Source organism: Cyclopterus lumpus, chromosome 9 (assembly GCF_009769545.1).
Source record: "Cyclopterus lumpus isolate fCycLum1 chromosome 9, fCycLum1.pri, whole genome shotgun sequence".
Taxonomy (NCBI): domain Eukaryota; kingdom Metazoa; phylum Chordata; class Actinopteri; order Perciformes; family Cyclopteridae; genus Cyclopterus; species Cyclopterus lumpus.
In genome coordinates, this window is record NC_046974.1 from 587,501 (window position 1) to 602,500 (window position 15,000).

The 15,000-nt window shown below is 41.1% G+C and overlaps 2 protein-coding genes across 9 annotated transcripts in view; both read right to left on the bottom strand.

Annotated features, from left to right (window-relative positions):
- ddx31 (DEAD (Asp-Glu-Ala-Asp) box polypeptide 31) overlaps window positions 1–12,815 on the bottom strand; it is a 26,231-nt gene extending 13,416 nt beyond the window's left edge. The window contains exons 1-8 of one of the 2 annotated variants that reach the window (XM_034542560.1): window positions 12,744–12,815; window positions 12,101–12,217; window positions 10,053–10,136; window positions 6,010–6,122; window positions 5,844–5,919; window positions 5,666–5,709; window positions 5,474–5,544; window positions 201–310 (exon numbers count right to left, since the gene is read on the bottom strand). In XM_034542560.1, coding sequence (XP_034398451.1) covers window positions 201–310; window positions 5,474–5,544; window positions 5,666–5,709; window positions 5,844–5,919; window positions 6,010–6,122; window positions 10,053–10,136; window positions 12,101–12,205 — 603 coding nt within the window. In that variant the 5' untranslated portion in view covers window positions 12,206–12,217; window positions 12,744–12,815. Of the gene's footprint in view, window positions 1–200; window positions 311–5,473; window positions 5,545–5,665; window positions 5,710–5,843; window positions 5,920–6,009; window positions 6,123–10,052; window positions 10,140–12,100; window positions 12,218–12,743 lie in introns of both variants that reach the window. The other variant, XM_034542559.1, reaches the window with a different exon arrangement.
- A 236-nt stretch (window positions 12,816–13,051) lies between these two features.
- The window catches only part of ak8 (adenylate kinase 8), a 36,249-nt gene continuing 34,300 nt past the window's right edge, over window positions 13,052–15,000 (bottom strand). For 3 of the 7 annotated variants that reach the window (XM_034542563.1, XM_034542562.1, XM_034542561.1), the window contains one exon: window positions 14,045–15,000. This exon is cut by the window's right edge and continues 89 nt beyond it. In XM_034542563.1, the coding sequence (XP_034398454.1) occupies window positions 14,307–15,000 (694 nt within the window). In that variant the 3' untranslated portion in view covers window positions 14,045–14,306. The other 4 variants (XM_034542567.1, XM_034542566.1, XM_034542564.1 and 1 more) reach the window with 3 other exon arrangements.

Sequence of the window (15,000 nt, forward strand, 5' to 3'; positions counted from 1 at the left end):
GAGAGACAGACAGACAGGAAGCCATTTAGATTGACATTAAAAAGAACAGGGGTGATCAGGATGTGGTTAGCTTAGCTTAGCGGGTACACACTGATGACTAAACACTTAAAGGGGACACTGTCCCTTTAACAGGACACACCAGGTGTGTGTTCACTTAAAGGGGACATGGTCCCTTTAACAGGACAGGTGTGTGTTCAGACCTCTCTGGTGGGCACGATGACGACGGCCAGTGGACCATCAGACCTGCTGACCTTCTGCTGGACCGCCTGCAGACTCTGGACCACGGGGATGGCGTAGGACAGGGTCTTACCTGCAGAAACACAGGGCTCCTCGATAAGGTACTGCTAGTATCACAGTACTGCTAGTATCACAGTACTGGTAGTATCACAGTACTGGTAGTATCTCACAGTACTGCTAGTATCACAGTACTGCTAGTATCTCACAGTACTGCTAGTATCTCACAGTACTGCTAGTATATCACAGTAGTGGTAGTATCTCACAGTACTGCTAGTATCTCACAGTACTGGTAGTATATCACAGTACTGGTAGTATCTCACAGTACTGGTAGTATCTCACAGTAGTGCTAGTATATCACAGTACTGGTAGTATCTCACAGTACTGGTAGTATCTCACAGTAGTGCTAGTATATCACAGTACTGGTAGTATCTCACAGTACTGGTAGTATCTCACAGTACTGCTAGTATCTCACAGTACTGCTAGTATATCACAGTACTGGTAGTATATCACAGTACTGGTAGTATCTCACAGTAGTGCTAGTATATCACAGTAGTGCTAGTATATCACAGTACTGGTAGTATCACAGTACTGGTAGTATATCACAGTACTGGTAGTATATCACAGTACTGGTAGTATCACAGTACTGGTAGTATATCACAGTACTGGTAGTATCACAGTACTGGTAGTATCTCACAGTACTGGTAGTATCTCACAGTACTGGTAGTATCTCACAGTAGTGCTAGTATATCACAGTACTGGTAGTATCACAGTACTGGTAGTATATCACAGTACTGGTAGTATATCACAGTACTGGTAGTATCACAGTACTGGTAGTATATCACAGTACTGGTAGTATCACAGTACTGGTAGTATATCACAGTACTGGTAGTATCACAGTACTGGTAGTATATCACAGTACTGGTAGTATCACAGTACTTCACGAAAGCTTTAAAGCATATGGCGTTCCACCAATCTGGAAGAATCACTCTTAGTTTGGAGAGATAGTCTTAAAACATATAAAAAGGCTCTCCGTAATGCCAGAGCAGCCTATTACTCATCAGTAATAGAGAAAAATAAGAACAACCCCAGGGTCCTCTTTAGCACTGTAGCCAGGCTGACAGAGAGTCACAGCTCTGTGGAGCCGTGTATTCCTATAGACCTCAGTAGTAATGACTTCATGAACTTCTTCAATGAAAAGATTTGAACTATTAGAGGAAAGATTGATGATCTCTTGCCCTTAACTACTGCCGATCTGTCATCAAGAGGAGTGGCCTTGGAAACGGCTGTATGCCCTGGTGTATATTTGGATAGCTTTTCTCCCATTAACCTAGACCAATTGTCCTCAACGGTTTCTACTTCTAAACCGTCTACCTGTCTCTTAGACCCCATCCCAACGAGGCTGCTTAAAGACGTGTTGCCTTTAATTGGCACCTCTCTGCTGGATATTGTTAATGTGTCTTTGCTAACAGGCCATGTACCACATTCCTTCAAAGTAGCTGTAATTAAACCTCTCCTGAAAAAGCCCACTCTTAATCCAGAGGTGTTGGCTAACTACAGACCGATCTCTAACCTACCCTTCCTCTCTAAGATCCTGGAGAAAGTAGTCGCACATCAGTTGTGTGACTTTCTACATCAGAATAGTTTATTTGAGGAGTTTCAGTCTGGATTTAGAAAACACCACAGAGACAGACCTCCTAATGCATCAGATAAAGGACTCATCTCTGTACTGGTCTTGTTAGACCTTAGTGCTGATAAAGGACTCATCTCTGTACTGGTCTTGTTAGACCTTAGTGCTGATAAAGGACTCATCTCTGTACTGGTCTTGTTAGACCTTAGTGTTGATAAAGGACTCATCTCTGTACTGCTTTTGCCTCAATGACCACCAACGTTAATCACGGAGTTCCACAAGGTTCTGTGCTTGGACCAATTTTATTTACCTTATATATGCTTTCTTTGGGCAACATTATCAGGAAACACTCCATAAACTTTAATTGCTATGCAGACGATACTCAATTATATCTATCGATCAAACCTGAGGAGACCAACCAGCTCGCAAGACATAAAAACATGGATGACCTGCAACTTCCTGATGTTAAACTCAGACAAAACTGAAGTTATTTTACTGGGCCTGAACACCTCAGGGATCAATTATCTGGTGATGTGGTTTCTGTAGATGGCATTGCCCTGGCATCCAACACCACTGTAAAGAATCTCTAGTTATCTTTGACCCAGACTTGTCCTTTAACTCCCACGTTAAGCAAATCTCAAGGATTGCATTTTTTCATCTACGTAACATTTCAAAAATCAGGCACATCTTGTCTCAAAAAGATGCAGAAAAGCTGGTTCACGCGTTTGTTACTTCCAGACTAGATTACTGCAACTCCTTATTATCAGGCTGCTCTAATAAGTCTCTTAAATCCCTCCAGTTGATCCAGAATGCTGCAGCTCGTGTACTCACAAAAACTAAGAAAAGAGATCACATGACTCCTGTATTAGCTGCTCTGCACTGGCTCCCTGTAAAATCAAGAATCACATTTAAAATTCTTCTCCTCACCTACAAAGCCTTGATTGGTGATGCACCATCATATCTTAAGGAGCTTGTAGTACCATATTGCCCCACTAGAGAGCTGCTCACTAAATGTGGGGCTACTTGTGGTTCCTAGAGTCCTAAAAAGTAGGATGGGAGCCAGAGCCTTCAGTTATCAAGCTCCTCCTTTATGGAACCAGCTTCCACTTTCAGTCCTGGAGGCAGACACAGTCACCTCATTCAAGAATAGACTTAAGACTTTCCTCTTTAATAGCCCTTATAGTTAGGGCTGGGAGAGGGATCCTCCTCTGTTCTCTCCTGAAGGGTTCTTCCCTTTTTTCGCTGTCAAAGGTTATTTTTGGGGAGTTTTTCCTGATCCGATGTGAGGTCAAAGGTCAGGGATGTCGTATGTGTACAGATTGTAAAGCCCTCTGAGGGGAGGTTGTGATTTGTGATATTGGGCTATACAAAATAAACTGAACTGAATTGAGTATACTGGTAGTAGTATCGCAGTACTGGTAGTAGTATCACAGTAGTAGTATCGCAGTACTGGTTGTAGTATCACAGTACCGGTAGTAGTATCACAGTAGTAGTATCACAGTAGTAGTATCACAGTACTGGTAGTAGTATCACAGTAGTAGTATCACAGTAGTAGTATTGCAGTACTGGTAGTAGTATCACAGTAGTAGTATCACAGTACTGGTAGTAGTATCACAGTAGTAGTATCGCAGTACTGGTAGTAGTATCACAGTAGTAGTATCACAGTACTGGTAGTAGTATCACAGTAGTAGTATCGCAGTACTGGTTGTAGTATCACAGTAGTAGTATCACAGTAGTAGTATCACAGTACTGGTAGTAGTATCACAGTAGTAGTATCACAGTAGTAGTATCACAGTACTGGTAGTAGTATCACAGTACTGGTAGTAGTATCACAGTACTGGTAGTAGTATCACAGTACTGGTAGTAGTATCACCGTAGTAGTATCACAGTACTGGTAGTAGTATCACAGTAGTAGTATCGCAGTACTGGTTGTAGTATCACAGTACTGGTAGTAGTATCACAGTAGTAGTATCACAGTAGTAGTATCACAGTACTGGTAGTAGTATCACAGTAGTAGTATCACAGTACTGGTAGTAGTATCACAGTACTGGTAGTAGTATCACAGTAGTAGTATCACAGTAGTAGTATCACAGTACTGGTAGTAGTAGTATCACAGTAGTAGTATCACAGTACTGGTAGTAGTAGTATCACAGTAGTAGTATCACAGTAGTAGTATCACAGTAGTAGTATCACAGTACTGGTAGTAGTAGTATCACAGTAGTAGTATCACAGTACTGGTAGTAGTATCACAGTACTGGTAGTAGTATCACCGTAGTAGTATCACAGTACTGGTAGTAGTATCACAGTAGTAGTATCGCAGTACTGGTTGTAGTATCACAGTACTGGTAGTAGTATCACAGTAGTAGTATCACAGTAGTAGTATCACAGTACTGGTAGTAGTATCACAGTAGTAGTATCACAGTACTGGTAGTAGTATCACAGTACTGGTAGTAGTATCACAGTAGTAGTATCACAGTAGTAGTATCACAGTACTGGTAGTAGTAGTATCACAGTAGTAGTATCACAGTACTGGTAGTAGTAGTATCACAGTAGTAGTATCACAGTAGTAGTATCACAGTAGTAGTATCACAGTACTGGTAGTAGTAGTATCACAGTAGTAGTATCACAGTACTGGTAGTAGTAGTATCACAGTAGTAGTATCACAGTACTGGTAGTAGTATCACAGTACTGGTAGTAGTATCACAGTAGTAGTATCACAGTACTGGTAGTAGTAGTATCACAGTAGTAGTATCACAGTACTGGTAGTAGTATCACAGTAGTAGTATCACAGTACTGGTAGTAGTAGTATCACAGTAGTAGTATCACAGTACTGGTAGTAGTAGTATCACAGTAGTAGTATCACAGTACTGGTAGTAGTAGTATCACAGTACTGGTAGTAGTAGTATCACAGTAGTAGTATCACAGTACTGGTAGTAGTAGTATCACAGTACTGGTAGTAGTAGTATCACAGTAGTAGTATCACAGTACTGGTAGTAGTAGTATCACAGTAGTAGTATCACAGTACTGGTAGTAGTAGTATCACAGTAGTAGTATCACAGTACTGGTAGTAGTAGTATCACAGTAGTAGTATCACAGTACTGGTAGTAGTAGTATCACAGTAGTAGTATCACAGTACTGGTAGTAGTAGTATCACAGTAGTAGTATCACAGTACTGGTAGTAGTAGTATCACAGTACTGGTAGTAGTAGTATCACAGTAGTAGTATCACAGTACTGGTAGTAGTAGTATCACAGTACTGGTAGTAGTAGTATCACAGTAGTAGTATCACAGTACTGGTAGTAGTAGTATCACAGTAGTAGTATCACAGTACTGGTAGTAGTAGTATCACAGTAGTAGTATCACAGTACTGGTAGTAGTAGTATCACAGTACTGGTAGTAGTAGTATCACAGTAGTAGTATCACAGTACTGGTAGTAGTAGTATCACAGTAGTAGTATCACAGTACTGGTAGTAGTAGTATCACAGTAGTAGTATCACAGTACTGGTAGTAGTAGTATCACAGTACTGGTAGTAGTAGTATCACAGTAGTAGTATCACAGTACTGGTAGTAGTAGTATCACAGTAGTAGTATCACAGTACTGGTATCTCACCTGAACCCGTCTGAGAACGAATCACAGCGTCTCGTCCCGATAGAAGAACTGGAATAGTCTGTTTCTGAACACTGAGAGAGACACACACACACACACACACACACACACACACACACACACACCTTTGGCATCCTGGACTGAAGTGGTCGTGTCTCTCAGCAGCAGGGTGTGAGCGAGTGAATGAGGGCTTACCTGGTTACCGTGGAAACATTCAGGACTTTGTTCAGTGTCGCCACCTGGTGGACAGAAACCAGCCAATCACAGCACAGAACAGTCAGAACAAGAGGATATCACAGGAATACATGATGAGTGTGAGTGTGTGTGTGTGTGTGTGTGTGTGTGTGTGTGTGTGTGTGTGTGTGTGTGTTACCAGGTGTGGATGAAGGTCCAGATCTGAGAACGAGTCACTGCTGAAGATCTTCTCCTTTAACTGGGACACAACTGGTCTGAAGGAACAAGGTGAAAGAGTATTAATAATCAATCAACAGGATGATGATGTCAGCAGGCTGTGGACCAATCAGAGTGCAACTGCGGACCTGAGGATCTCTGGGATCTCTGGGTTATGTTTGAACAGAGAGGACGTCTTGATGCTCCTCGTTTCCTTCACTGTGTCCTTCCTCCTTTTCTTCTGTGGTGTCCTCTGGTCCGTCTGTGAATAGCATCACCACGACATCATATATCATCAACATGACAACAACATATCACCATGACAACAACATATATCACCATGACAACAACATATCACCACGACAACAACATATATCATCACCATGACAACAACATATATCATCACCATGACAACAATGTATATCATCACCATGACAACATATCACCATGACAACAACATATATCATCACCATGACAACATATATCATCACCATGACAACAACACATATCATCACCATGACAACAACAATGTATATCATCACCATGACAACAACATATCACCATGACAACAACACATATCATCACCATGACAACAACATATCACCATGACAACAACACATATCATCACCATGACAACAACATATCATCACCATGACAACAACATATCATCACCATGACAACACATATCATCACCATGACAACAACATATCATCACCATGAGAACATCATATATTATCACCATGACAACAACACATATCATCACCATGACAACAACATATATCATCACCATGACAACAACATATCACCATGACAACAACATATATCATCACCATGACAACATCATATATCATCACCATAACAACATATATCATCACCATGACAACAACATATCACCATGACAACAACATATATCATCACCATGACAACATCATATATCATCACCATAACAACATATATCATCACCATGACAACAACACATATCATCACCATGACAACACATATCACCACCATGACAACAACATATCATCACCATGACAACACATATCACCATGACAACAACATATCATCACCATGACAACAACATATATCATCACCATGACAACAACATATCATCACCATGACAACATCATATATTATCACCATGACAACAACACATATCATCACCATGACAACAACATATATCATCACCATGACAACAACATATCATCACCATGACAACAACATATCATCACCATGACAACAACATATATCATCACCATGACAACAACATATCATCACCATGACAACATCATATATTATCACCATGACAACAACACATATCATCACCATGACAACAACACATATCACCATGACAACAACATATCATCACCATGACAACATCATATATTATCACCATGACAACAACACATATCATCACCATGACAACAACATATATCATCACCATGACAACAACATATCACCATGACAACAACATATATCACCATGACAACATCATATATCATCACCATAACAACATATATCATCACCATGACAACATATATCATCACCATGACAACAACATATCATCACCATGACAACAACATATCACCATGACAACAACATATATCACCATGACAACATCATATATCATCACCATAACAACATATATCATCACCATGACAACATATATCATCACCATGACAACAACATATCATCACCATGACAACAACATATCATCACCATGACAACAACACATATCACCATGACAACAACATATCATCACCATGACAACAACATATATCATCACCATGACAACAACATATCATCACCATGACAACATCATATATTATCACCATGACAACAACACATATCATCACCATGACAACAACACATATCATCACCATGACAACAACATATATCAAACCATTAGAACTTCAGAGGAGGAGGGCTAGAGGATGAGGACTAGAGGAAGAGGACTAGAGGAAGAGGACTAGAGGAGTAAGAGGACTAGAGGAGTAAGAGGACTAGAGGAAGAGGACTAGAGGAGTAAGAGGACTAGAGGAAGAGGACTAGAGGAGTAAGAGGACTAGAGAAGTAAGAGGACTAGAGGAAGAGGACTAGAGGAAGAGGACTAGAGGAGTAAGAGGACTAGAGAAGTAAGAGGACTAGAGAAGTAAGAGGACTAGAGGAGGCGGAGGAGGACTAGAGGTGGAGGACTAGAGAAGTAAGAGGACTAGAGTAGTAAGAGGACTAGAGGAGGCGGAGGAGGACTAGAGGTGGAGGACTAGAGGAAGAGGACTAGAGGAGTAAGAGGACTAGAGGAGGCGGAGGAGGACTAGAGGAAGAGGACTAGAGGAGTAAGAGGACTAGAGGAAAAAGAGGACTAGAGGAGGCGGAGGAGGACTAGAGGAAGAGGACTAGAGGAGTAAGAGGACTAGAGGAAAAAGAGGACTAGAGGAGGCGGAGGAGGACTAGAGGTGGAGGACTAGAGGAAGAGGACTAGAGGAGTAAGAGGACTAGAGGAAGAGGACTAGAGGAGTAAGAGGACTAGGGGTGATCAGGATGTGGTTAGCTTAGCTTAGCAACACATATCATCACCATGACAACAACATATATCATCACCATGACAACATATATCATCACCATGACAACAACACATATCATCACCATGACAACAACATATATCACCATGACAACAACATATATCATCACCATGACAACAACATATCACCATGACAACAACATATATCATCACCATGACAACATCATATATCATCACCATAACAACATATATCATCACCATGACAACAACACATCATCATCATGACAACAACATATCATCACCATGACAACAACATATCATCACCATGACAACAACACATATCATCACCATGACAACAACATATCATCACCATGACAACAACATATATCATCACCATGACAACAACATATCATCACCATGACAACATCATATATTATCACCATGACAACAACACATATCATCACCATGACAACAACACATATCACCATGACAACAACATATATCATCACCATGACAACAACATATATCATCACCATAACATATATTATCACCATGACAACAACACATATCATCACCATGACAACAACATATATCATCACCATGACAACAACATATATCATCACCATGACAACAACATATATCATCACCATGACAACAACATATCATCACCATGACAACATCATATATTATCACCATGACAACAACACATATCATCACCATGACAACAACACATATCATCACCATGACAACAACATATATCATCACCATGACAACAACATATATCATCACCATGACAACATCATATATTATCACCATGACAACAACACATATCATCACCATGACAACAACACATATCATCACCATGACAACAACATATATCATCACCATGACAACAACATATATCATCACCATGACAACAACATATCATCACCATGACAACATCATATATTATCACCATGACAACAACACATATCATCACCATGACAACAACACATATCACCATGACAACAACATATATCATCACCATGACAACAACATATATTATCACCATGACAACAACACATATCATCACCATGACAACAACACATATCATCACCATGACAACAACATATATCATCACCATGACAACAACATATATCATCACCATGACAACAACATATCATCACCATGACAACATCATATATTATCACCATGACAACAACACATATCATTACCATGACAACAACACATATCATCACCATGACAACAACACATATCATCACCATGACAACAACATATATCATCACCATGACAACAACACATATCATCACCATGACAACAACACATATCATCACCATGACAACAACACATATCATCACCATGACAACAACACATATCACCATGACAACAACATATATCATCACCATGACAACAACATATATCATCACCATGACAACATCATATATTATCACCATGACAACAACACATATCATCACCATGACAACAACACATATCATCACCATGACAACAACATATATCATCACCATGACAACAACATATATCATCACCATGACAACAACATATCATCACCATGACAACATCATCATCAAGTCAAACATCTGGAGCACAACATTTCTTCTTCTCTGATCAGCAGGCTAAAACATCTCAAAGGGCCTGATTGGTGCAACAGACCTGAGACTCCTCCTCCTCTTCCTCCGAGTCATCCAGCCTCCTGTGATTGGACGAGCCACTGCTCCTCTTCTCCGCCTTCTGTTTCTTCTGGAGGACCAACAGAAACTCTGGTTATTGATTACTCACCGACGATCAGGTTATTGATTACTCATTGACTGATCGGGTTATTGATTACTCATTGACTGATCTGGTTATTGATTACTCATTGACTGATCGGGTTATTGATTACTCATTGACTGATCTGGTTATTGATTACTCATTGACTGATCTGGTTATTGATTACTCACCGACGATCTGGTTATTGATTACTCACCAACGATCGGGTTATTGATTACTCACCAATGATCGGGTTATTGATTACTCACCAACGATCGGGTTATTGATTACTCACCGACGATCGGGTTATTGATTACTCACCTACGATCGGGTTATTGATTACTCACTGACTGATCGGGTTATTGATTACTCATTGACTGATCTGGTTATTGATTACTCACTGACGATCGGGTTATTGATTACTCTGACTGATCTGGTTATTGATTACTCACCAACGATCGGGTTATTGATTACTCACTGACTGATCGGGTTATTGATTACTCATTGACTGATCTGGTTATTGATTACTCACCGACGATCTGGTTATTGATTACTCACCAACGATCGGGTTATTGATTACTCACTGACTGATCTGGTTATTGATTACTCATTGACTGATCGGGTTATTGATTACTCATTGACTGATCTGGTTATTGATTACTCACCGACGATCTGGTTATTGATTACTCACCAACGATCGGGTTATTGATTACTCACTGACTGATCGGGTTATTGATTACTCATTGACTGATCGGGTTATTGATTACTCACTGACTGATCGGGTTATTGATTACTCACTGACTGATCTGGTTATTGATTACTCACTGACTGATCGGGTTATTGATTACTCACCGACGATCAGGTTATTGATTACTCATTGACTGATCTGGTTATTGATTACTCATTGACTGATCGGGTTATTGATTACTCACCGACGATCAGGTTATTGATTACTCATTGACTGATCAGGTTATTGATTACTCATTGACTGATCTGGTTATTGATTACTCACCGACGATCGGGTTATTGATTACTCACCAACGATCGGGTTATTGATTACTCACCAACGATCGGGTTATTGATTACTCTGATCTGGTTATTGATTACTCACCGCCGATTGGGTTATTGATTACTCACCAACGATCGGGTTATTGATTACTCACCGACGATCGGGTTATTGATTACTCACTGACTGATCGGGTTATTGATTACTCACTGACTGATCAGGTTATTGATTACTCACTGACTGATCGGGTTATTGATTACTCACTGACTGATCGGGTTATTGATTACTCATTGACTGATCGGGTTATTGATTACTCACTGACTGATCGGGTTATTGATTACTCACTGACTGATCGGGTTATTGATTACTCATTGACTGATCGGGTTATTGATTACTCACTGACTGATCGGGTTATTGATTACTCATTGACTGATCGGGTTATTGATTACTCACTGACTGATCGGGTTATTGATTACTCATTGACTGATCGGGTTATTGATCGGGTTATTGATTACTCATTGACTGATCGGGTTATTGATTACTCACTGACTGATCGGGTTATTGATTACTCATTGACTGATCGGGTTATTGATCGGGTTATTGATTACTCATTGACTGATCGGGTTATTGATTACTCATTGACTGATCGGGTTATTGATTACTCATTGACTGATCAGGTTATTGATTACTCACTGACTGATCGGGTTATTGATTACTCATTGACTGATCGGGTTATTGATTACTCATTGACTGATCGGGTTATTGATCGGGTTATTGATTACTCATTGACTGATCGGGTTATTGATTACTCATTGACTGATCAGGTTATTGATTACTCACCGACAATCTGGTTATTGATTACTCACCGACAATCTGGTTATTGATTACTCACTGACTGATCAGGTTATTGATTACTCACTGACTGATCAGGTTATTGATTACTCACTATGGCCCATCTCTGCTGAGCAGTCAGAGGCTTCCTCCTGGAGGAAGAGGAAGAGACACTGCAGCAGATGTTCAGAGACAGCTGGCCGTCTGCCGATGACATCATCACCTACACACCCTGATCACAGCAGACAGGTAGGAGAACTTTAATGAATGATTTCAACAAACAGCTGATCATCACTGATGGCCTTCACTCAAGTTATTGATTGATTAGCAGAAGCAAAAACGCCAACATGATAGAAGACAAACGGCTCTGCTAGTCCTAGTTCATGTGTCCTTGAGCAAGACACTTAACCCAGAATTGCTCCCCGTAGCTGTTCTACATGAATGTAATGCCCGAGTTAAGAAGTAACTTCTAGATGCTCTGGAGCCGGAAGGAGCCCTTGGTCACGTGGTCAGGGTCCAAGATCACATTCTAAAAGCTTGCTTTGACTTCCTGACTGGACCGTTAAAATGACGCATGTCTGTAGGGAGCCCTGAAGCATCTTAGCACCACGCAACCACGTGTGTGTGCGCGCGCGTGTGGGTGCGTGTAGCCACATGTTTAGCATCGTTAGCACCACATAACCACGTGTGTGTATGTGTGCGCAGGCGCGCGTGTAGCAGAAAGAGCGCAGAAAGAGAAAAATAAAACGTTAACTCACGTGAAACTCAGAAGAAACCAGCACGCGTGAACCTCTTCCTGGTTTGTCACGGAAGTCCCGCCTCCTTCACAGCTGATTTGTTGGGCATGCGCAGTAGTTTCACGTCTTATTTTGAAAGGGTGATCGGAAATAATTGCTATGCAAAAGTCAGTTATAATGTTAATAATAGAGTTTATTAATTATTCTGTAGAGGAATAAATTTGACATTCAAATAAATAAAGGTAGAAATCTAAACCTCAGTTATAAGAAGAACAATAAATAAACAAACAAGTAAATAAAAAGGAAAACAAATACTCATACAAGTGTTTCAGCAGATTCACTTTATTATTACATTTATTATTAAATTCATTATTACATGTTTTACTTTTACATGTAGTATTACATTTATTGTTACTTTTATTACTTTCTTTATGTGAAATAATAAAATAATCCTTCAATATGATTGTTGAACATTAGACAGGAAACATAAGCAGTTAGTTCATTACAATTTTATTATTGATTCAATAACTTTGTTATTAACATTATTGTAACAGACTGAGTGACATTGGACTGGACTACCCCCCTGAACCTTCCCAATGACCCCCCCCATCTCCCTCCCTATCCCCGGCCCCATCCCCATGAAACAGCCATGAAACAGGACCCCAGTCCTGGACCTGGTCTGACAGGGACCCGGGTCTGGTCTGAACCTGCAGTCTACCTGGTGCTTGGTTCCTGTCTCAGGAAGACAAACTGTCCGTCATCACATCAGCAGCCGTCACGTCCCATTTCCTTCCTGCTCCGCTTCCTGTTGTCGACAGGAAGACCTAAAAATATAGCTGTCAATCAGGCGGCGGGCCGGGACCGCTGGGACTCAAACCGACGCTCGGGAGGATTAATTATAGTCATTTAACAAAACGTAGACTTTGAACCGGCAGCGTGATCGAGACTGAAGAGAAAAGCAGCTTTCAATCAAGTCCTGAAGGAAAGGAGGTATTTAAACATGAAGTAAACTGTGATTACTGAGAGAGAGAGACAGGTGAGAGAGAGACAGGTGAGAGAGAGAGACAGGTGAGAGAGAGACAGGTGAGAGAGAGAGACAGGTGAGAGAGAGACAGGTGAGAGAGAGACAGGTGAGAGAGTGAGACAGGTGAGAGAGAGACAGGTGAGAGAGAGACAGGTGAGAGAGTGAGACAGGTGAAAGAGAGACAGGTGAGAGAGAGACAGGTGAGAGAGTGAGACAGGTGAGAGAGTGACAGGTGAGAGAGTGACAGGTGAGAGAGACAGGTGAGAGAGAGACAGGTGAGAGAGTGACAGGTGAGAGAGACAGGTGAGAGAGAGAGACAGGTGAGAGAGACAGCTGCTGTCTAACTGACAGATCATTAATGATACAATGACAACAACAATAACAATAATAATGTGAATGTCTTTATGGAGAAACAGAGTACATATACAGAGTATATATAAATACACATATTTATGTATATAAATATACATACACGTGTATATTTATATTGACATTGAGACAACGTGTCCAGGAGACAGCTGACTTCCTGTGTCCAGGTGAGTCCACCTGTCAGTCAGCTGTCAGTTTGCTCTCCAGAGACTCAAACACAGTGTGAGGATCCTGATCCGCATCGATACGACCTGCATGTGGAAACACACACTGTCCACACACACACACACACACACACACACACACACACACACACACACACACACACACACAATGACACAGTGTGAGGATCCTGATCCGCATCGATACGACCTGCATGTGGAAACACACACTGTCCACACACACACACACACACACACACACACACACACACACACACACACACACACACACACAATGACACAGTGTGAGGATCCTGATCCGCATCGATACGACCTGCATGTGGAAACACACACTGTCCACACACACACACACACACACACACACACACACACACACACACACACACACACACACACACACACACAATGACACAGTGTGAGGATCCTGATCCGCATCGATACGACCTGCATGTGGAAACACACACTGTCCACACACACACACACACACACACACACACACACACAATGACACAGTGTGAGGATCCTGATCCGCATCGATACGACCTGCATGTGGAAACACACACTGTCCACGCACACACACACACACACACACACACACACACACACACACACACACACACACACACACACAATGACACAGTGTGAGGATCCTGATCCGCATCGATACGACCTGCATGTGGAAACACACACTGTCCACACACAC